The sequence below is a fragment of the Colletotrichum godetiae genome, assembly GCF_030913485.1.
Source record: "Colletotrichum godetiae strain CBS 193.32 chromosome Unknown BDP55scaffold_3, whole genome shotgun sequence".
In the NCBI taxonomy this organism is placed as follows: Eukaryota; Fungi; Ascomycota; class Sordariomycetes; order Glomerellales; family Glomerellaceae; genus Colletotrichum; species Colletotrichum godetiae.
This window is the reverse complement of record NW_026851251.1, coordinates 1,176,505-1,196,529: the sequence shown is the minus strand read 5'-3', so window position 1 is coordinate 1,196,529 and position 20,025 is coordinate 1,176,505. Positions and strand designations below refer to the sequence as shown.

At 53.2% G+C, this 20,025-nt stretch overlaps 6 protein-coding genes across 6 annotated transcripts; 4 read left to right on the top strand and 2 right to left on the bottom strand.

Moving 5' to 3' along the window:
* Positions 1-448: 448 nt before the first annotated feature.
* On the top strand, positions 449-2,328 carry BDP55DRAFT_689972 (uncharacterized protein; the record flags this gene model as incomplete). Its single annotated transcript, XM_060576804.1, has 4 exons — positions 449-600; positions 654-737; positions 790-952; positions 1,009-2,328. The coding sequence occupies 4 exons, from the start codon at positions 449-451 to the stop codon at positions 2,326-2,328; spliced, it is 1,719 nt and encodes a 572-aa protein (XP_060435738.1).
* Positions 2,329-5,036: 2,708 nt separating this feature from the next.
* On the top strand, positions 5,037-9,688 carry BDP55DRAFT_541004 (uncharacterized protein; the record flags this gene model as incomplete). The annotated part of the gene is made up of 2 exons (XM_060568175.1): positions 5,037-5,250; positions 5,310-9,688. The coding sequence occupies 2 exons, from the start codon at positions 5,037-5,039 to the stop codon at positions 9,686-9,688; spliced, it is 4,593 nt and encodes a 1,530-aa protein (XP_060435737.1).
* Positions 9,689-10,303: 615 nt separating this feature from the next.
* BDP55DRAFT_540570 (U2 small nuclear ribonucleoprotein A) lies at positions 10,304-11,498 on the top strand (the record flags this gene model as incomplete). The annotated part of the gene is made up of 5 exons (XM_060568134.1): positions 10,304-10,382; positions 10,466-10,506; positions 10,631-10,891; positions 11,013-11,147; positions 11,256-11,498. The coding sequence occupies 5 exons, from the start codon at positions 10,304-10,306 to the stop codon at positions 11,496-11,498; spliced, it is 759 nt and encodes a 252-aa protein (XP_060435736.1).
* A 360-nt stretch (positions 11,499-11,858) lies between these two features.
* Positions 11,859-13,013, bottom strand: BDP55DRAFT_213173 (histone-like transcription factor and archaeal histone). The gene is made up of 4 exons (XM_060566011.1): positions 12,853-13,013; positions 12,708-12,793; positions 12,545-12,635; positions 11,859-12,396 (listed from the first exon to the last, which is right to left on the bottom strand). Exons 1-4 carry the CDS (start codon positions 12,914-12,916, stop codon positions 12,053-12,055), a joined length of 585 nt encoding a protein of 194 aa, XP_060435735.1. The 5' UTR covers positions 12,917-13,013; the 3' UTR covers positions 11,859-12,052.
* A 726-nt stretch (positions 13,014-13,739) lies between these two features.
* On the top strand, positions 13,740-16,803 carry BDP55DRAFT_645530 (voltage gated chloride channel). Its single transcript, XM_060573643.1, has one exon. It carries the CDS (start codon positions 14,004-14,006, stop codon positions 16,578-16,580), a length of 2,577 nt encoding a protein of 858 aa, XP_060435734.1. The 5' UTR covers positions 13,740-14,003; the 3' UTR covers positions 16,581-16,803.
* Positions 16,804-18,066: 1,263 nt separating this feature from the next.
* On the bottom strand, positions 18,067-19,623 carry BDP55DRAFT_213118 (uncharacterized protein). The gene is made up of 3 exons (XM_060566010.1): positions 19,104-19,623; positions 18,688-18,871; positions 18,067-18,628 (listed from the first exon to the last, which is right to left on the bottom strand). The coding sequence occupies exons 1-3, from the start codon at positions 19,385-19,387 to the stop codon at positions 18,284-18,286; spliced, it is 813 nt and encodes a 270-aa protein (XP_060435733.1). The 5' UTR covers positions 19,388-19,623; the 3' UTR covers positions 18,067-18,283.
* Between the last annotated feature and the right edge of the window lie 402 nt (positions 19,624-20,025).

Below are 20,025 nucleotides of genomic sequence, written 5' to 3'. Positions count from 1 at the left end.
ACCTTCCTCGGTCCCCGCTTGACGCTATTTCCTCAATTGACTTCAGTTGGCCAACCACTTACCCTCCGTTTCACCTGTTTTCCCGACGACGACGACGACGACAACAACCACAACAACAACAGCTCCGTAAACACCATTCGGCCTCTTGACGGAACCAATTGAAAGCCAACCCGAATCCTTTTTTGGTTACGACTATCACTCGCCAAGCATATCTCAGAGCCACAAGCACTCTTTACTTTAGTCGTCAAACACCCGCGACGATCTCCCGTCCGGCCTGTTGCGAAATTCCTTCGGGACGATCATCTGTGACCTCTTGGAAACATAGTCATGAACTAGATTCTTCTTTGATCAACAACTTCAAACCGAGCCTTCCAAGCTGGTGGCCACGATTCACACGGCAACAAACTGAACCACCAGCAAAGCAACGTCTACAGGCAGAGGACGAGTGATGGGTCAAATATCGAGAGCAGCACTCTCGTCAGTGCTGTACTCGGCCGTGGTCTCGGCGCAGTCAGGCTGTATATCTCTGCAGGGATCGACAACATGTTCTGCATTCCAATCAGCATCTGTTTCGACCACAGGTTTTGTCGCGGGGATTTTGTACGTTATGCAATCACCACTCATTACGACCTCATACTGACCATTCTCGATAGCCCCTTCCTTCAGTATGTGTCCAGCAGGGAAACATTTGATCAGCAGATGTCGTCTTATCTTGAGACAACATACGTGCGGGAGAAGTAAGCTCATCTGTCGTCGATTTCGTAAAGGCCTTTGCTTATACGTGATCAGGTATCAAACATTACTTGGCTGTAGCAATGTCAATCTCACCAACCCGGACGAGCTATATGCACGCTTCACAGCTACAGTTGTCTGCAACTCAATTGTGCAGAATTCGATCGACGCATGCAACTTGACTGCATCGAACTCACGACCCGTGTGCGCCGACACTTGTGTAAGTGACCTGTGGAATTGCTAACAATTTACAACGGCTGCTAACGTGAATCAAAGGCCGAATTCGCACAGAGCGAGGCCCTGCTCACCTCAGACAGCAGTCTATGTGGCAATCCAGGCAGTAATCTCATGAATCAAATCCGAGCAGACTTCACCAACTGCGCTCTGCCTGCCGGTTCCCTGTCATCATCCAACTGCATTCAAGGTGTCGCCAATGAGAAGGAGAACTGCGGATACGGCAACAGCACCGTGGGATTGTGCTCCTACTGCGCATCTGGTGGTATTAACTCTACTGACACATGCTGCTACAACTCGAACATCGACCAGCGTTGCGCCGGAGTCACGCTTCCCTCCATTTTTCCTACCATGACCTTCGCACCCCCAACGGCGACGGCGACCCCGACCCCGTCAAATACGGCAGCTGCATCCAAAGGGCTATCTGGTGGTGCCATTGCCGGTATCGTTATCGGCAGTGTGGTCGGCGCCCTGTTGATTGCTGGACTTATCTTCGCATGCATCTTGCTCGCCAGAAGAAGACGAGGCGGAAGCCAAAAGGGCAGTGTGTTCAACCAACCGTCACCCTCTAGGCAAGGACCATCTACGGTTAAGATAGCACCGGCCCAGACCACGAGCGGTTACGAAGTTTTGCCCGGTGGCCGAATCGCCCGGATGTCAGCTTTGGAGAGCGCATCAGACCCGGCTCCCGTTCCGCCCAGTCGCAACAGCGGCCCCCTCATGGCAGCCGCCGCTGGAGGCGCAGCAGGATATATGACGGGCAGAAGGAGAGGTGATGACCCGTCCTCGTCTGAATTTGGAGACAGTCCCGAGTCAGAATCCAGAGCTGGTGTTCTACGACCCCCTCCCACTAACATCCGGAGGACGGGCTCTCTATCCAGTAGCTCGGTTCTCGCCGATCCGCAATCGCCAACGAGTGCCGGAATGTCGTCTCCGCAAGGCATGGCCAGCCAGCAATCTGAGCAGCTGCCGTTCTTCAAGGATTACTACTCTCAAGACGATATCCACCCTGGTGATAGAGTCGCTACACTCTGGGCCTACCAACCCCGCGCTCCCGATGAATTTACTCTCGAGCGCGGCGACATGCTCAAGATTGTGGGTATCTGGGATGACGGCTGGGCAACGGGTATTCTGATGGATGAGCGGGCCGACGAATGGGAAGCTCGACGACAGGCCCAACGAGACAGCGGTGTATCCAACACCTCTGGGCGACACCAAGACAACTCGCCGCCTGTAAGCGGCGAGATCAAGGCCTTCCCCCTCGTTTGCGTCTGCTTGCCAGAACACTGGAGGAAAACAATTGAGGGAGATGTCTCGACCGAAGGTTCCAGCGCTCACCAAGGACACTCATCTTTTTCATGAAAAAGCAAATCCAACTTATTGAGCTTTGCATACATCTAAACGAAAACAGTTGTCTTTCCAGCATGGGCTACGGCGTTGAGGCATCGAGCTAGCATTGACTTTGGCCTCACAGAGAGGTCAGGATTTCCCTCGGGCGACATTGACCAGCGACTCTTAATGAAACGTGTTTTACGTTTCCACCCGCCGCTGTTCACTCGACTCCCTTGGCTTTCTGCACATAGAGACGAAATAACTACATTTCTGCGACGACCCGCCTAATGTCATCAATCCTAGACGAACGAACGAAATTTTCTTCTTCAACGCGGCATCGCTTCGAATCATGATGGCCACTCGGAGGCTTCACAGACCAACACCAGTACTCGATGCGAGTGGCTCTGACGCGACGACGATACGCGATCCTAATTTTATGAGGAACACGCATGCAATGTGCCCTCCCTTTCATTTCGAACAGTCGACTTATATACCCATGGTGCGGTGACGAGGTACTGATGTTTGTGGAGTAGTAAGAGGTCGGGGAGGGCCTATGCGACATACCTAATGGCGGACCTTTTGGGCAGAAGAGCTGAGCCTACGGCTGCCAATATGTCTGTTTTGTAGTCCTTGGTGCCATCTGGTCACCGCACTGACAAGTCAACAATCGTTGATTGACTAGGCGAATGCGTGGACAACAATAACAACAGAGCTTGGGCAGGTGGTTCTGAGGAGGTGAATGAGATTTCGTCTTAATCATCGGCCGTTGTGGCGCGAAACTTATCCTGCTACACTTGGCATGGCGATATTATTTTGGCTTCCTCCTGTAACCTACTGGATAGCCGCTCAATTTACTTAGCTCAAATACCAAAAAGAGTTCTCTCACGCTGATGGTTCTTCTCGCTATAGCTGATGATTGCCTTACAGATGTGATAGTGTAGTAGTTGTGCCGCTGATGCTACCCTGGATGGTTTCATCCGCATCGGGAGCTGAAACTCTTGAGGTTACGCGCGCATGAGCAGCTTCTTTCAGCTTGTGCTCCGTCAGTAGAGTCCCTGAACCAGGGAGAATAAGATCGCGAATTAAGAAGCGCAGGACATGCTGACACAACGAGGGGGTGTTTGTGAAGGTGGAATTTGGCGGTGAGGCTAGGGCTGGAAAGAAAGTTTGGTGGGATGAGACTTTTAGAACCTAGATCTTGACACTGATGACATGGGCATCGTAGGTATGGCGTAGCTCTTCAGACGAACTGTATCTATAGGGTCATCCACTTTTGATGGACAGGCATGACTCTTTACTTTCTTACTTGTGTTCGCTTCGCTTCGGATTGCGTAGTTTGGAGGCCCATGGAAGAGAGCCTGGGATTGCGGGAGGAAAGGAAAGGCGGAAGGAGTGGATTTGCTACTAAGCAAGAAGCTTGTCGTGTTTGAAAGGGTTCCGTTTTGGAATAATACCGGCGGGCTATTCTTTCCAATATCAAGGTGGTTCCTCCGAAGAGTGAGGGGGGGAGGCTTTGTTCTAACTTCTGAGACTTGCCTTTTTCTTCTTCTTATCTTGTACGAATGGAAGTATCCGTAGGTTGTCTTTTGGCTCGCGATGTGGAACGCCGAGACGGCCGGGCCACCTCCCGGTGAAGGCGGTGGCCTTTCACCTTCCATGTTCTTATTACTACGGAGCACTCCTTACGGCGTCAAGGTGAGGGTTTGGAGGGGTTGATTTCTTTATGTAGCTCCCATACGGCAAAGTATGAGGCATGAGGAGGTTTCCGCTTCGGGGAGATCTTGACATGTGCCATCTCGCAACTTGGCGATCGTCGGGCGCTCTTGTTGCGTCCTGATTCGCTAGGAAACTGTCGGGTTTACAAGTAGCTCGTGTTTTGTGTGTCTCTCGCTTTCTTGGTTGTAGCTGGTTTCCTGCTGATGTTACGGTGCGTGAGCTGTGTGTAACCCACCTTTCTGGAGCATAAGCTACTGGAATTCTGGAGAACATTACCCCTGCTTGAACTTGGGCTGTACTATACGGCTACGGTGCTCAAAAGAGAGCGTATATATAGGTTGCGAGGTTCAGATGTCAGTACGCGAAACGGTTCTCTAATGGGTTGAACAATGGCACCGTGGGGACCCTTGGGGGAAAGCACAACAGCCTTGGAGCTTCTGCAAGTTGCATAAATCATGATCAACCTACTGCCTAAATCCTCGTTGATTCGTTCATAAACGCGGACAGAACTAGGTATCAAATGTGCTTGAATGAGAGTTTGCAGATCAAGCTTTGTAAGCTGTCGTCCATCTTCGCCTTTCTGTGAATACCTCAGATAGCTAGCTATTGCACCAAGCTACTGGTGAGCTCAATGACCCGACGGGGGTTGAAGCACGGGCCAGCTCTATGGGTACGCGTTGTGGAGGTTAAGGATGGCGGGACGCCGGTGTACCACGTCAGGTAAGGTACTGATTGCTTAAGTGGACAGCCTGCGTCCTGCCCGCGGCAGGTACCTTGCTTGATCTGGGGGACGGTGACCTAACTGCACTCGTGATTGCATCACTGCTTCAAGGCATCTTTACCAACAACCTCCAACATTCACGACGCCCCAAGAACTCTGCCACAGATAGGGTCCCGTATCTTGGCACAACTAGGTCAAATGACTGCTTCTCGCGACTTGATTTCCTCAACATGACCGCTCCCCACCACGTCGACCAAGTATCCCCATAGCTTCCTGAGCAGTTGAGCTATCGCCGCCCGCCATGGGCCAAGGCTTCTCTCTGGCGACGCCCTCCGCGGGCTCTGCGGGCATCGACATACCCGAGCTCTCTGACCTCGTGTACGAGAAGAGCATCGGAAATGCGCGTTTCATGAAAAGCATACGCGCGAGGCATCACGATGGAGTCGCTCTTGTCAAGGTCCTGGTCAAGCCGTACACCCCGATGCCTCTGGGGAAGTACAAACGCGACATAGAGAGTGAGCCAGCCTCTGACACGTTGTCCAAAATCGCTGAAAATATTACTGACTCTCCCAAGAACAACGTAGCGGCCTGGCCGATGTGCCCAATGCGCTGGGCTTCCACCGCATAGTCGAGACCGAAACGAACGGTTACCTAGTCCGACAGTTCCTCTACAACTCCCTATACGATCGCATGAGCACCCGTCCATTCCTGGAGGATATCGAGAAGAAATGGCTGGCTTTCCAGCTGCTGTGCGCTCTGCGCGACTGCCATGCTCGAGACATTTACCACGGCGACATCAAGACGGAGAATACGCTGGTGACATCTTGGAACTGGTTATATCTCTCCGACTTCTCTGCTCCCTTCAAGCCCATCTTGCTGCCCGACGACAATCCAGGCGACTTCTCATACTACTTTGACACATCTGGACGACGGACATGCTACGTGGCGCCCGAACGCTTCGTCGCGGCAGAGGAGGTTAACAGCAAGGACGCGAAGCTTACGTGGGCTATGGATGTCTTCAGCGCCGGCTGCGTCATTGCCGAGATGTTCTTGGAGTCGCCCATTTTCACACTAAGCTCATTGTACAAGTTCCGCAAGGGCGAGTATGACCCAGTCATTTCGCAAATCAGTCGCATCCCGGACAAGGACTTGCGGGATATGATATCACACATGATTCAGCTTGACCCCGAACGTCGGTATTCTGCAGAGCAGTATTTGGATTTTTGGAAGAAGAAGGTCTTTCCCGAGTACTTCTACAGCTTCCTTCACCAGTACATGGAGTTGATTACGGATCCCTCATCTGGGAATAGTCCTATATCTGGTGCGACGAGAAACCTGGGAGAGGCGGATGACCGTATCGATCGCGTATTCCTCGACTTTGACAAGATATCATACTTTCTTGGTTATCCAAACGACAAACGCCCGATGCAAGTCGAACCTCTAGCCGGAAAGCTGGGGCTGGGTCACTTTCCCATTCGCCTCAACATACCAAACCATGAACAGTACATCACTGGGACATCCGACCCGCCTGAAGACGACGGGACTTTGATCTTCCTCACATTGATTGTCTCATCCCTTCGTAACACGGCTAGGGCGGCGTCAAAGATCAGAGCTTGTGACGTTCTGCTAGCCTTCTCCGAGAGGATCACGGACGAAGCAAAGCTAGACCGCGTGTTGCCATACCTCATAACGCTTCTTAATGATAAGTCGGAACTTGTGGTCATCGCTGCGCTCCGGTCAATAGCGCAGTTGTTACACCTAGTCCGAGTGGTGTCTCCTGTCAACTCGCACATCTTTGTCGAGTACATCTTACCTCGACTGCAAAGTGCCTTGATTGCACCATCGAAACCGGCCAGCCCGTTGGTACGAGCAACTTATGCATCTTGTATAGGAAGCCTTGCAACCACAGCTGCCCATTATTTGGAACTGGCAGCAACCCTCAAGTCGGACGGAACCCTAACAGTGGCTGACCCTGAGCTCGAGCCAGGAATTGAAGCCGAGGCCGCCTTTGATGGACTGTTCGATGACGCACAACGTGAGCTCTACGAGATGTTCGAGCTTCATACGAAGGCACTTGTGGAGGACTCAAACGTTTCTGTTCGCAGGGCATTCCTGACTTCTGTGCCCGATCTGTGCCTCTTCTTTGGTCCTGCAGAGGCAAACGATATTCTTCTGACCCATTTAAACACCTACCTGAACGACCGAGACTGGATGCTGAAGTGTGCCTTCTTCGAAACCATCGTCAGCATAGCCAGTGTGGTGGGAAGCGTCAGCCTCGAGGAGTTCATGCTGCCACTTATGGTGCAGGCCTTTACTGATCCAGAGGAGTTTGTGGTACAAGCAGCTCTGCATTCTTTGGCACAACTAGCGCGGCTCGGGTTACTGTCCAAAACCAAAATTTGGGAGCTGATAGACGTTGTTGCACGATTCACCATGCACCCCAACCAGTGGATCCGAGAATCTGCGACAGAGTTCCTATCTGAGACGACTCGTTTCTTGTCTCCAGCAGACGTTAGGTGTATCGTATATCCTCTGGTCAAGCAGTACCTCAAGACCGGAATGGTTCCTGCATTTTCAGAGCTCAGTTTGTTGGACGCTCTGAAGCGGCCAATGTCGAGAGCCGTATTTGATCAGGCCCTAGTTTGGGCTCTCAAGACCGACAAGGGCGTCTTCTGGAAGCTGACGCAGCAGCTCAGGTCATTTTCGTTTGGATCGCTCCCCAAGACTATCAGCAGTCGGTCTTCTAAGGATACACTGAGCAAAGTCTCGCGGAACGATGAAGACGACTTATGGCTTGGACGTCTTCGGAACCTTGGCCTCGGGCCGGACGACGAATTCAAACTTCTCGTGTTGCGAGAGTTCATCTGGCGGATCAGCAAAATGAAATCACGGGATGGGATGGACGGCGAACCGGCCAAGCTCAATGAGGTGGTCTCCCTCAAGAGTTTGGGCATCACTCCGCAGACAGTATTCTTTGACGACGAGCCTCTGCAGCAGTCTACATTTACGCCCGAGTCAAACCAAAAGGGGCCCTACACCATCGCCGATGCTCTGCTGGATGCCTCCATGACGATCGATGACTCGACAGGAAGGAGACGGTTTGCAGCTCTCAACAGTCTCCGTACTCGCGTTGTGGAAGACCAGGGGTCTACTTCGCGTGATGTTTCTCGTGTAAGAGAAATCGACCCTGCGAGGCGCGCATCGACTGGGCAGGGCAAGCTCACGGTTGGGAGCCCGACTGACGATGGGGTCTCTATCCATGACCAGCCTTATGCAACTCGGAGGGCCATTCGCCACCAGGCCAGCGCCCTCAGTCTCCTGGACCGTAAAGACAGCAACAAGAGCGTCCCTGAGACTGGCATGTCGGGAGCAAATGCTGTTGGACAAGTGGAGGGCCCGTTTGCCCCGGCTCCTCTTGCTCGACCAAATATACAGGATCGTCAAACCAGTACAACAAGTGTAGTGGCCAAACTCAGGTCCAACCACTCCTACGAGGGAACCGATCCCAGCATTCTCAAAATGCTCGACTCAATGTACCAGGACAACTACCCTCACGATATCGCCGAGTTCGGACCGATGGTGACCCCTATCACGCGTCGAAAAACAAATCGCTCAGTTGGACAGCCGGGCGATGAGCCGTGGCGCCCACATGGACGGATGGTTGCCACCTTTGCGGAACACACCGGCTCAATCAACCGTCTGGTGGTGTCTCCAGACCATGTGTTCTTCATCACAGGAGGCGATGATGGCTCCGTCAGAGTCTGGGACAGTGCCCGCCTCGAGAAGAATATCACGCACCGATCCAGACAAACCCATAAGCATGCCGATGGGGCCAGGGTGCTTGCGCTGTGCTTCATTGAGAACACACACTGCTTCATCAGCTGCGCCAGCGACGGAAGCGTCCACATCGTCAAGGTCGAAACTGTTTCGGCAAGTGGGACACTGCGATACGGAAAACTTCGCCTTCTGCGGGAATATCAGCTGCCAGAGGCCGAGTACGCAGTGTGGTGTGAGCACTTCAAGGTGGAATCCACCTCAGTGATGCTTCTCGCGACGAATCGCTCCAGAATCCTCGGCATCGATCTCCGGACCATGTCACTGCTGTATACGCTGGAGAATCCTGTCCACCATGGGACACCTACGTGTTTCTGTGTCGACCGTAAGAGAAACTGGCTATGCGTGGGAACAACCCACGGAGTCATAGACCTTTGGGACCTAAGGTTCCGAATGAGACTCAAGGGATGGGGCGTTCCTGGCAAGAGTTCCATCTACAGGCTATGCATACACCCAAGCAAGGGCAGAGGCAAATGGGTCTGCGTCGCTGGTGGAACGGGCCAGGGCGAAGTCACCGTCTGGGACCTAGAACGCACTATTTGCAGAGAAATCTACCGCGTCGGAGGCAATAAGGAGGGCCCCAAGGGGTACGAGGCTTGGGAGGTGGACGAGGACAAGCCTGAAGGTATGCTTGGGCGATTTGCTACTAACATTGAGCCAAGCGGGACCGGAAACACAGACCGAGGTGTTCGTGCGATGGTAGCAGGCACAGGCGCTTCGGAGGACTCACGCGACGTACGGCATGCATTCATCGTCACCGCGGGATCAGACAAGAAGTTACGATTCTGGGATCTGTCTCGCATAGAAAGCTCCGTGGTCTACAGCGGGCTACAAGGGGAGGACCCAAAGCCGACGTTTACGGCTTCGCACCCGACGACGGCCATGACGCTGAACACGGAAAGGATCCCGCGACAAGCACCGACGGCGCCGAATGCGGCGGTCGGCGGGAAGAGCGCAGGTGCTGGTGGGCGACCGCCGCGCTCGACTGTGATTTCGCTTCAGCAGCAGCAGCTTCTGCGGTCCCACCTGGATTCGATTATGGATGTTGCACTGCTTGAACTTCCGTATAGCATGACGCTGTCGGTTGACCGGTCTGGCGTGGTGTTTGTGTTTTCATAGCGGATTGCTTCTTGGGCGTTTGGTTGAGGGTTCTCTGAACATAGATACCTAGTGAATAAATTTTACAAGATTTACAGAAAGTTGGAGACCAATTTTGAGTTTGGTGATACATCACCTGAGAATGTCAGAATATTCGTTACATTAGGTAGCGTTATGTAGCCAACACGATTTCACATGTGTTCAACTGAGTATTTTTGAACTGAGATGGATGGTGTTATAAGTCATGGAGAACACAGTGCGTAATCAACCAATGTTCACAAACCGCGCGCACTGGTAGAGGGGAGTGGGCCGTGTTGATATGGGAATGCACCGTACGCAATCGCGGGGATGGCAGCTCTAATCAGGCGGGAAATCTTGGCCGCCTTGTTCGACCTCCAACTTTTTCAGCCTCGTCGAGTCTTTCAGTATCACGCATACCCACGCGACCAACCCCCAAGACGCGACGAAACGAATTGCGGCGGCGCCACTGACCGATCGCACAGCTCGACGACATAACCCGAGTCGCAACATCACCGAGACCACGATTCTACCATCCTGACACAGCAAAAACCCAAGACACTTTCGAGGTAACCCCCAGCACCACCACCAGCACCTAGCCGAACGAAGCTTTCCAAGATGAGGCTCACGGCGGAGCTCATCAAGGGCTCGCTCTCCTACCTGAACCCGCTCAAGGAGCGAGAGCTTGATCTCCGAGGTGCGTTTTGTGTGAAAGGAGCAGATACTACACTTTTTTGAGGGCCAGAATTGATAGCGTCTTGCGCCGGTTGGAATGAATAGGACATCGAATCCCGGCGATTGAGAATCTGGGTGTCGCAGGCGTGAGTACTTTTTTTCTTCCTCCCTCCCTACCATCCTTCCCTCGACATTACTTCATCCCCCTCACAGCTCTTGAAGAGAAATTAGAAGGGAAAGCGCATTTGCTGACCGTATTGCGAAAAATAGCCCCACGACTCCATCGACTTCACCGACAACGACATCCAAGTCCTGGGCAACTTCCCGCTCTCGGCGCGCCTCTCGACGCTGCTGCTGGCGCATAACCGCGTCGCGAGCATACAGGCCTCGCTCCCCCAAGCGGTCCCGAACCTGCAGCAGCTCGTGCTGGCGTCGAACCAGATTGCGCAGCTCGCGGACCTGAATGTGTTGGCGGGGTTCAAGCGGTTGACGCATTTGGTGTTGGTGGATAACCCGGTGACCAAGAAGGAGGTGCGAAACTCTCTTCCCAACCTTGTTTGCCTTTGTCCCTTAACTCAATTCTCTTGATGGGAACGAGGGGGGTGATTTCACGGCGGTGAGAGAGAGAGAAAGGCTGACAGCGAAGGCTTAGAACTACCGATACTGGGTCGTCTGGAGGTGTCCAACTGTGCGGTTCCTGGATTACCAAAAGGTCAAGGAGGCGGAGAGGGAGAAGGCGAGGGAGCTGTTTGGTACGCCGGAGGAGCCTACGGATGCGGCGGCCAAGGTATGTTTAACCAGTCCTCTCCTCTTCATCATACACACACCTCCCATCAGGCTTTTTACACGACTACTCTTTACACTACGCGATACTTACTCTTGCGTGTGTTCTTAGATCATGGGCAACAAGTCCAAACAACTCGACATCGCCGCCTCCAACGGCACGGCCGGCGACGGCGGCGGCGCGACCTCGAAGCTCTCGAGGATAAAGCTCACGGACAAGGAGAAGGAGCGGCTGAAGGAGATGATCAAGAAGGCCGACAGTCTGCAGGAGATTATCCGGCTGGAGAAGATGTTGACCGAGGGGACTATCCCGGCGGGTGTACATCTGGATGGGGACGCCACTATGGAGGACTGAGTGTTGGTTGCGGCAGGGAGGATGCCCCCTAACCCTCGAATACCTCTTCTTTTCAAGAGAGAGAGAGAGAGAGAGAGAGAGAGAGAGAAATAGGGCGGGCGAAGGATGCACTTGAAGGAGACATACGAAGCAACTTCAACTACGGTTGCGAAAAAAAAACGGGTCATATCATGGACTGGCGTTTGTTTTGATGAAGACGAACACTAAAGATGCTTTGGGTTGAAGACGAACTCTTGTTGCTAATGGATGGAGGGTTCGTTGGATCCGAGAAGACCGATTCAATACTCGTTCGGCAAGAAAAAAGGGGAAACAACTATTCATTGTACACTTCGTAATATTTTTTTGTTCCCTCCCCTTCGTTGGTGAATGCTGTGGTTCTGGCTATGATGTATGCTCTTAAGCCCCAAGGTCCACTGACCAAGATGCCCCTATCCCGTACAAACAGTTGCAAACAAGAGCCTGCCAAGCTTCCAGATGGTCTTTTCAGCTTGAGAAAAGGGCCTGGCCTGACCCTACAATGGAGTGCAGGAGAAAAAGACGGACTAGAATTTCGCCTATCCCGTCATGTCAACGTCCTCATTACCAGCCGCCTGACGAGCCTCGGCGTCCAGCTGGGCGTTGGGGTCGTCGGAGTGGAAGGAACCAGCCGTGATTGGATCCGAGGCGGCGGCGGCGCCGGCTGAGCCGTTGATACCATTGCTGTTGCTGCTGGAAGCGCCAGCGCTGGCGTTGGTGTTTTTGGTCTTGAGGGTCGACTGCCGCTTCTTGGGCTCCTGATCGGCTTTCCTAGGGTTGAGGCGCGCCGCCGCGGCGGAGTCCTTGATTTCTTTGTAGGGGACCGTCTTGGGTATGACGTCCTCGAGGAACTCGAGGTTGTCGTGGTGGTTGACTGCGGTTGCTAGAGGGTGTCATGTGTTTTGTTAGTGGCTGTTTTCAGTTTTGCTTCTACTACCTCATTTCTCAACACCTCAAGGGGAGAGCCTTGTCGCAGAAGGAGAGACAAGGGTGAAGAGGAAGTGGAGCATTGCTTCGTAAGATTCACGTACACAAGTCTTTGTATTGAACGTTACGACGAGGTTTACGCTCTGCCTTTGCCATGTTATGGCCCTCGGCAGCGAGGTACTGGATGAACATTTCCTTTAGGTGAAGGGTCAGCGTAAGCCTTTAATGAAAAGACAAGGAAGAAGAGCGTAGGTGTGAGCATCATACCGTTGCCAGAGTAATGACAAAAGCCGCGTTGTTTGAGCAGATTCCAATGTCTGGATCTGTGCCAATGATCTTCTTCACGCGGGCCACTTTCAGGGGGTTGTCAGAAAAGTCTGTGATACTGTGAAGAGGGAGGTGAGTGACTTACGAGGCAGGGCAGGCTGGCCTGTGACCTCCTTTCTGGGAGGTATCGCATTGTTGTTGGGAGGCATTGTGAATTGAGATGGGATGTGAGTGGTGTCTTGTCAGGAGGTGAGGTTCAGGCGATGGGCCTTGGACGATGTTAGCTGCATGAGACCATGGACTGTGGAATGAAAGCTCGTCTTAGTTGACAAGACCGTCCAAGCTGCCCGAAAAGGCTGAACATAGAATGAAGTTGAGTTTGATGAAGGACTTGTTTGGCCTCTCAAGAACGTGCCATACGAAAGTCAAGCAACAGAGATCGTCTTTGGAGGTCATGCAAATCCAATCTAGTGACCGGGTGCATGTAAGTGAGCCCGAGAATGCGTCCAAGGTGCCTTCTATGACATCCTGGCAGTATGTACAATGCTGAATTCCATGGCCTTGAAGGAAGTTCCCATTCCATATGATTGAACCGGAGACTGTGATGAAGGTAAAGAAGGGCTGCCTACCTGATTGAACCTTGGCGTGAGTGCCCGCCGAGGAGGATAAGGGGTCGGAGAGATACTGGCGTCTAGGGTCGAGTCCGCTTGGTCCTTTGCTGAATGATCTGATATGTTTTGATTCAACAACTACTTTGTTGAAGAGTTGCCGTAGTATTGTCGCTTGCAGGATTCGTGGGTGTGAGATGTCTTCTCACAGGTGGTCGTCAAGGAGAGAGGGAATCACTTTTGATAGATTCGCGCCAAAAAGGCCACTGGGACGCGACCACTAAAAACGCGCCGGTGTGCAGCGTACCAGGCGAGGTAAGTGGAAGCTTAAACGCCAATTGCAGGGGAGCCCCCGCCACTTTGGAGACGTTCACAGCGTCCCCAGTGCCCCAATTAGCTGGGAGACGGCAAATCGGCCATCATTGTCCTCATCATCCTTGCTCACCCAGCTAGCCTCGTCGCCGCAGCCTGCGACTACAACTACCTACCTTACCCTTGGTGATTGGCAAACAAAGAAGGCCTGCCTGGAGAAGATCTACAACTCGATACTATACAAAGCCTTGTTAGAACCAGAGCCAACCCGAACAAAAAGCAGCCAACTCCGAGGACGACACCCATTGGGACGTCCGCCGCTTCGCTACGAATCCTCGACCGCCGCGAACATGAGCACGGCGCGCATGCGACGACAATGACTTCCCGAAGCACATCCTTCTCGCACAGCCCGCACCGGCCCCCGCGCCCTTCCATCAGCTCGAGGATCTCCTTTGCCGTTTCGACCGCCGAACAGAGCGAGCACGATGACGAGGCCGCCGGCGCCCCGCCCGCGAGTCATCAGCAGCAGCAGATCGAAGATGAGATCGCCGAGATCAAGCGCTACGAGGACTTCACCACCATAGACTGGGTACAAGATGCCGCGAGGGAGCAGGCACGCAAGAAGCTGCGCCGGAAGCGGCGTGCCGGTATGCTCGACACAGGCCAGGCGGTGGGCTGGAGGTATCGTCTTCGCGAGTCCTACGATGCCGCGCAGGGCTGGCTCGTCGTCACGCTGATTGGTATCGCCATTGGGCTCAATGCTGCGTTCCTCAACATCATTACGGAGTGGTTGTCCGATATAAAGATGGGGCACTGCACGACGGCCTTCTACCTGAACGAGAACTTCTGCTGCTGGGGCGAGGACAATGGATGCGACGAGTGGCATCCTTGGACGGGGTTCGGCCCAGTCAACTACGTTATCTACATCGTCGTTGGCGCCCTCTTCGCCTTCACCTCGGCCACTCTGGTCAAGTCGTTTGCGCCGTACGCCGCGGGATCGGGTATCTCTGAGATCAAGTGCATCATTGCGGGCTTCGTCATGAAGGGGTTCTTGGGATTCTGGACACTCTTGATCAAGTCCGTCTGTCTGCCCCTGGCCATCGCCTCTGGCCTGTCCGTCGGCAAGGAGGGTCCCAGTGTGCACTACGCTGTGTGTACGGGAAACGTCATTTCTCGCTTATTCGAGAAATACCGACGCAACGCATCAAAGACGAGGGAGATTCTGAGCGCGTGCGCTGCTGCTGGTGTCGCTGTCGCGTTCGGTAGTCCCATTGGCGGAGTGCTTTTCTCTCTGGAAGAGATGTCCAACTACTTCCCCCTCAAGACGTTGTGGCGCAGCTACTTCTGCGCTCTTGTGGCAACGGCTGTGCTTGCGGCCATGAACCCCTTCAGGACGGGACAGCTCGTCATGTTCCAGGTCCACTACGATCGCTCGTGGCACTTCTTTGAAATTGTCTTTTACATCATCCTGGGCATCTTTGGCGGCCTATACGGCGCCTTTGTGATGAAGTGGAATTTGCGGGCTCAGGCGTTCAGGAAGAAGTACCTGTCAAAGTATGCCATCGCGGAGGCAACGATTCTCGCGGCGGGCACTGCCATCATCTGCTACCCCAACGTCTTTTTAAGGATCGACATGACCGAGAGCATGGAAATCCTGTTCCTCGAATGTGAAGGGGCCGAGGATTACCACGGCCTGTGCGAGCCGGACAAGAGACTTTCCAATATCTTGTCACTGGCCCTGGCCACAATTCTGAGGGTCCTGCTGGTCATCATCTCCTACGGCTGCAAAGTGCCAGCCGGTATTTTCGTTCCGTCCATGGCCATTGGGGCTTCATTTGGGCGGACAGTGGGCATCATTGTTCAGGCAATCCACGAGGCCAACCCTACGAGTGCCTTCTTTGCAGCTTGTAAGCCGGACGAACCGTGTATTACCCCCGGCACATACGCATTCCTCGGCGCTGCTGCCGCGCTGAGTGGTATCATGCACATCACCGTGTCCGTCGTTGTCATCATGTTTGAACTCACCGGAGCCTTGACGTACATTCTGCCCACCATGATCGTCGTCGGCGTGACCAAGATCGTCAGCGAAATGTTCGGCAAGGGCGGTATTGCGGATAGAATGATCTGGTTCAGCGGCTTTCCTTTCTTAGACAACAAGGAAGAGCACAACTTTGGCGTCCCCGTCTCGGAGGTGATGCGAAAGGAGCTTACATCTTTGCCTGTGACCGGCATGGAATTCTCTGAGCTGGAGAAGCTTCTCAAGGAGGACAAGTACCAAGGCTTCCCCATCGTGGAGGACACAACCTCAAAGGTCCTCGTCGGGTACATCGGCCGCACCGAATTGCGCTACGCCATTGACCGCGTACGGCGGGAGAGACCCATCAACCCGGAGTCGCGATGCATCTTCTCGCCTCCGCCGGCTTCACTGAACGCCACTACTCCACTGACGCCGATCGTGACGGTCAATCTGGACCCAATGTCAACCACGTCGGTTGATTTCAGCCGGTACATTGACACCACGCCTGTCACGGCGCACCCGCGCCTACCCCTCGAGACCGTCATGGAACTCTTCCGCAAAATCGGCCCGCGTGTCGTGCTCGTCGAGTACCACGGCCGTCTGTCGGGTCTGGTGACGGTCAAGGACTGCCTCAAGTACCAGTTCACAGCCGAACACGCCGAGAACCCGCGCGACGACTCCGCCTTTGCGGAGAGCCAGGAGAAACTGTGGAGTGGAATGCGGCGTGCGGCTGGTTGGGTTTCTGACAAGGTTTTGATGGCTTCCGGCGGGAGAATCCAGCTTTCGTCATTTGAAGAGCGGCGTGGTCTCGGCGGCAGTGGTGGTGGAGGTAATAACAACGGCGGAGGCAGTGGTGGAAGGCCGGCTGGGGCGCAGATATTAGACGGTGACGAGGATGATGTCGATGACGGTGCTTTGGAGCTCGAGAACCGGTAAAGAAGGCTCTTAGATTTCTAAGTGTTGATCTTCATTCAGTGCGAGCAACTTTCGGGGCAATGGAGTTTGAAATGCGTGATTCAGGGGAAAGAACATGGTCATTTGGGAGGTTAGGCGTATGTATACACAATGTCAGTTACGAACATATTGGTTTTGAGGATATAGATGTCGAATAGATTTGCACTGAATGTCGCTGCGAAGCCATACATCTCATCTCATCGTACCTTCCTTCCTTACCCCTATTGATTCATACCTTTCCGCATATTGTGCCGAGAGAACCTAAGGCTAAGGTATATACCCCCCTTCAAGTCCAATTTCGTCACCACAACCAGCAGGCGCCAGTCTAGGTCGACGGGTCAGGTCAAACTGGGGTTGGTGGGGGAGTGGTATACGGTCAACAATCCCAGCATGTGCACTCAGAGATGTAGCCCCCAGTTCGGCACTGGGGGGGGTGAACTCTTTTTTTCTTTTTCCCGAAGCCTTTGGTCTTCAACGCCCTTTTTGGCGTTTGCATGTAGGGTTGAAGGAAGAAGTAAATGGTTGAGGGTGGCCGAAGGACTTGTATTGGTGTTGAGGCACTCGTAGATGTACATCTCGGCCAGCTGCCCTCAATTCGCTCTGTGATGGGAGGGAAGGAGATCTACTTGACAAATCCTTCTATCCTCCTATAAAGGTAGATAATTGGTGAGTTGGGAGATAGTGCGAGCTCATGAAGGATGCTAATGTATTGTGCAATGTAAGACAGCCCGTTTATCCACCATCCAGACTGTATTCCGCGATTAACCCCCCCCCCCCCCAAAAAAAAACCTCACCATGCAAAACCCTTATAAGAAATAGGGATGTGTCGGCGGTCAACAAGCAGCGTCCGTTGTAGTCGATGGCCGAGCGGTACAATTCCAGCCTTGAAGGTTTGGAACGTATGTTGGCCTCACGGTCCTACATAATGCCATGGATAGCTTGTTTTTTTCTCTTCTCTATTCTCTTTGTGACGCTTTTTATCATATCGAATGGTTCTGGCTATTTTCGATGTCATACGATTACTTTACTGCAATATTTAGTGGTGGTTTACCTGGGCCAGCTCGCGAGTTCGAGTCGGCTTTTCTCTCTCCTGTTTTTAGTCTTGAACCTGAAGTGCCTGGGACGCCTGTAAGGGACGTGGCCTTCCTCACTCGGGAGACACCCTCACGGCCGGAACCTTTGTGGCTCAAGCCACCTGTAAATCATGCCCTCGTTCCCTTCATAGCCCATCAAGTCACAGAGTCTGTGAGAGTGAGCGAGTAAGTGCACTTTGGCCGGATGGTCATGAGTGCGGCTGCTCCTTGACTGACGCGAACCTGCCATTCAAAGTCTACAGATGCCTGGCGTCTCGCTGTAGCAATGTTTATGCCGATTCGAGTCACCTCCTTTTTCATTTTTCTTGGTTCCCTAATGAGCTTAACTTGATAGAGGATCGTTAATAGAAAACAATTATGCACCGTGAGGGGTTGAAATGTGGCGAGTGGTATGTAAGAAGGATCAGAATGTTTACATATACCAAGTGTGCGTGGCCAGTGAGTTGACAGGTATGTGAGCAGACCCAGGTATTTCAAGTTCATCTAAACTTCTTCTTTATCAGCTTGGGTATTGTCTACCTATCCAACATGCATGATGTATAAGCAAACATGTACACGGCCTCCTATATGCAATCGTCTCAGACTTCAAACTCAAGCGCGGTGTTCCGCAGAGTTCAAGTCTCCCAAATCGACGATATCCTCGTCCTCGGAATCCTTGTCCTCGTCGCCGCCGTCCAGCGGGACGGGAGCGAGACCCGGCTGCTGCGGCACCGGCGCGTAGTCGCCAGACTTGTCCGCCTCCTCGTCTTTGCGGCCGATGATGACGTTGCCGGCGACGAGCATGGCGGCGCCGACCCACCAGAGCGGCGGCAGCGACTCGGAGAAGATGGCGAAGCCGAGGATGGCGGTGATGACAAAGTTGGCAGACGTGTTCATGATGGACACCTGCGTGGTTGACTGGCCCTTGGCGAGTGCCTTTGTGAAGAGAGTCCACATCTGGAGGAGGGTGTAAGTTCAATGCACTTGCGGTGAGTAGAATAGGCTGGATAACTCACGATGCCGTTGAAGACCAGGTTGAGACCGAAAAAGACCTGTGACATGATTAGCAAGTTTGATGATAGCGATTGTCCAAATTTACTCACTGCTCGCATGACAACCTCAAAAGCGCCTTCAATGTCTTGGAGATGAAGAAAGTTGGAGATTGCTTGGGATATTGTCGTTGTAAGCTCAGTTGTGGTCCTGTATAGTTGTAAGTAAAGCATTCAACAGACGATAGCCCGAAAGTGTGCCCTGGACACTCGGAATGAGCGCATTTAATTCACAAAGCTATCAGGTATGAGATTATCTGCTCTGGTAACGTAAAATAGTGAAATTGGCTGTCAAATGGTGATGTCGACTCAACATGGTAAACCCTCTTGGCATCACACTCGACAACCCACCCGACTGAGCCGAAATGAGAAGACCAACTCACAACTTTGCAAACACGCCGTTGAAAGCAGCGCAGGCGCCGCTCGCAACGGCGAGAACAATCCACTGATTCCGTCGTGCCCAAGCCATGCTCTCAGTCGTTTGCTCGTCGTCGTTTTCTGCCTCGGTCGGCGGTTCGCTGTGTGCGTCGTCCTCGTGGCGTGGGAGCAACGGACTGCGCTCATTGTCCAGGGTCGTCGTCGTCGCGGCCGCCATGGTGGGTATCTGATCCTTTTGAGTGCGGCGTTCAGGGGCGGATGCTGCGGCGGGTTGTCGCTGGCGGAGCATGATGTGGAGAGGAAGAGGAAGGAGGGAGATTGGGTGTTGGTGTGAGTGATCCCTGCTACTGCTTGCTTGGATGAGATGGATGACGGCCTTGGTGGTGGGCTTGGCGATGGGGGATGAGGTAAGGCAGTTCGGTGCGCTCGCTGCTGCTGCGGTTTCGGTGTTGCGGCACTTCTGCAGATGCACCCACGTGCGAAAGAGAGTATGTGCGCGCAGAGGAAAGAGGAACGGGTTCGCGTGAGGGCGGCTTGGGAAAGTCTGACGGCGACTGCTGGCGTGTGTGTCTCAATGGTGCGGATGGGATTTTTTTGACAGAGTCCTCGAGAAGCCGCACGACTAGTGTAAGGGGAACATCCCAGCGCGTGCAAGTCCAGGGGCACGCGTCCTAGTCTTTCAGAGCCTCGGAAGGATTGTTTAGCTGTATGAATGCGGGTCTGACAGGATCTCTGTACTACTTGTACTTGAATTGGGCTGAATGAATGATGAACAAAGGAATTGGATTAGCATTAAAGTCGTTGGATGTCACAGGCCGTTGAGGCTGAAGGAGAAAAGAAGCCAGGTCTATTGTTGCCAGTTGCCAATTGCTAGGGAGGAAACCCGACGCGGAACCACTTCAGGTGAGATCCCCGTTTCCGGAAGAT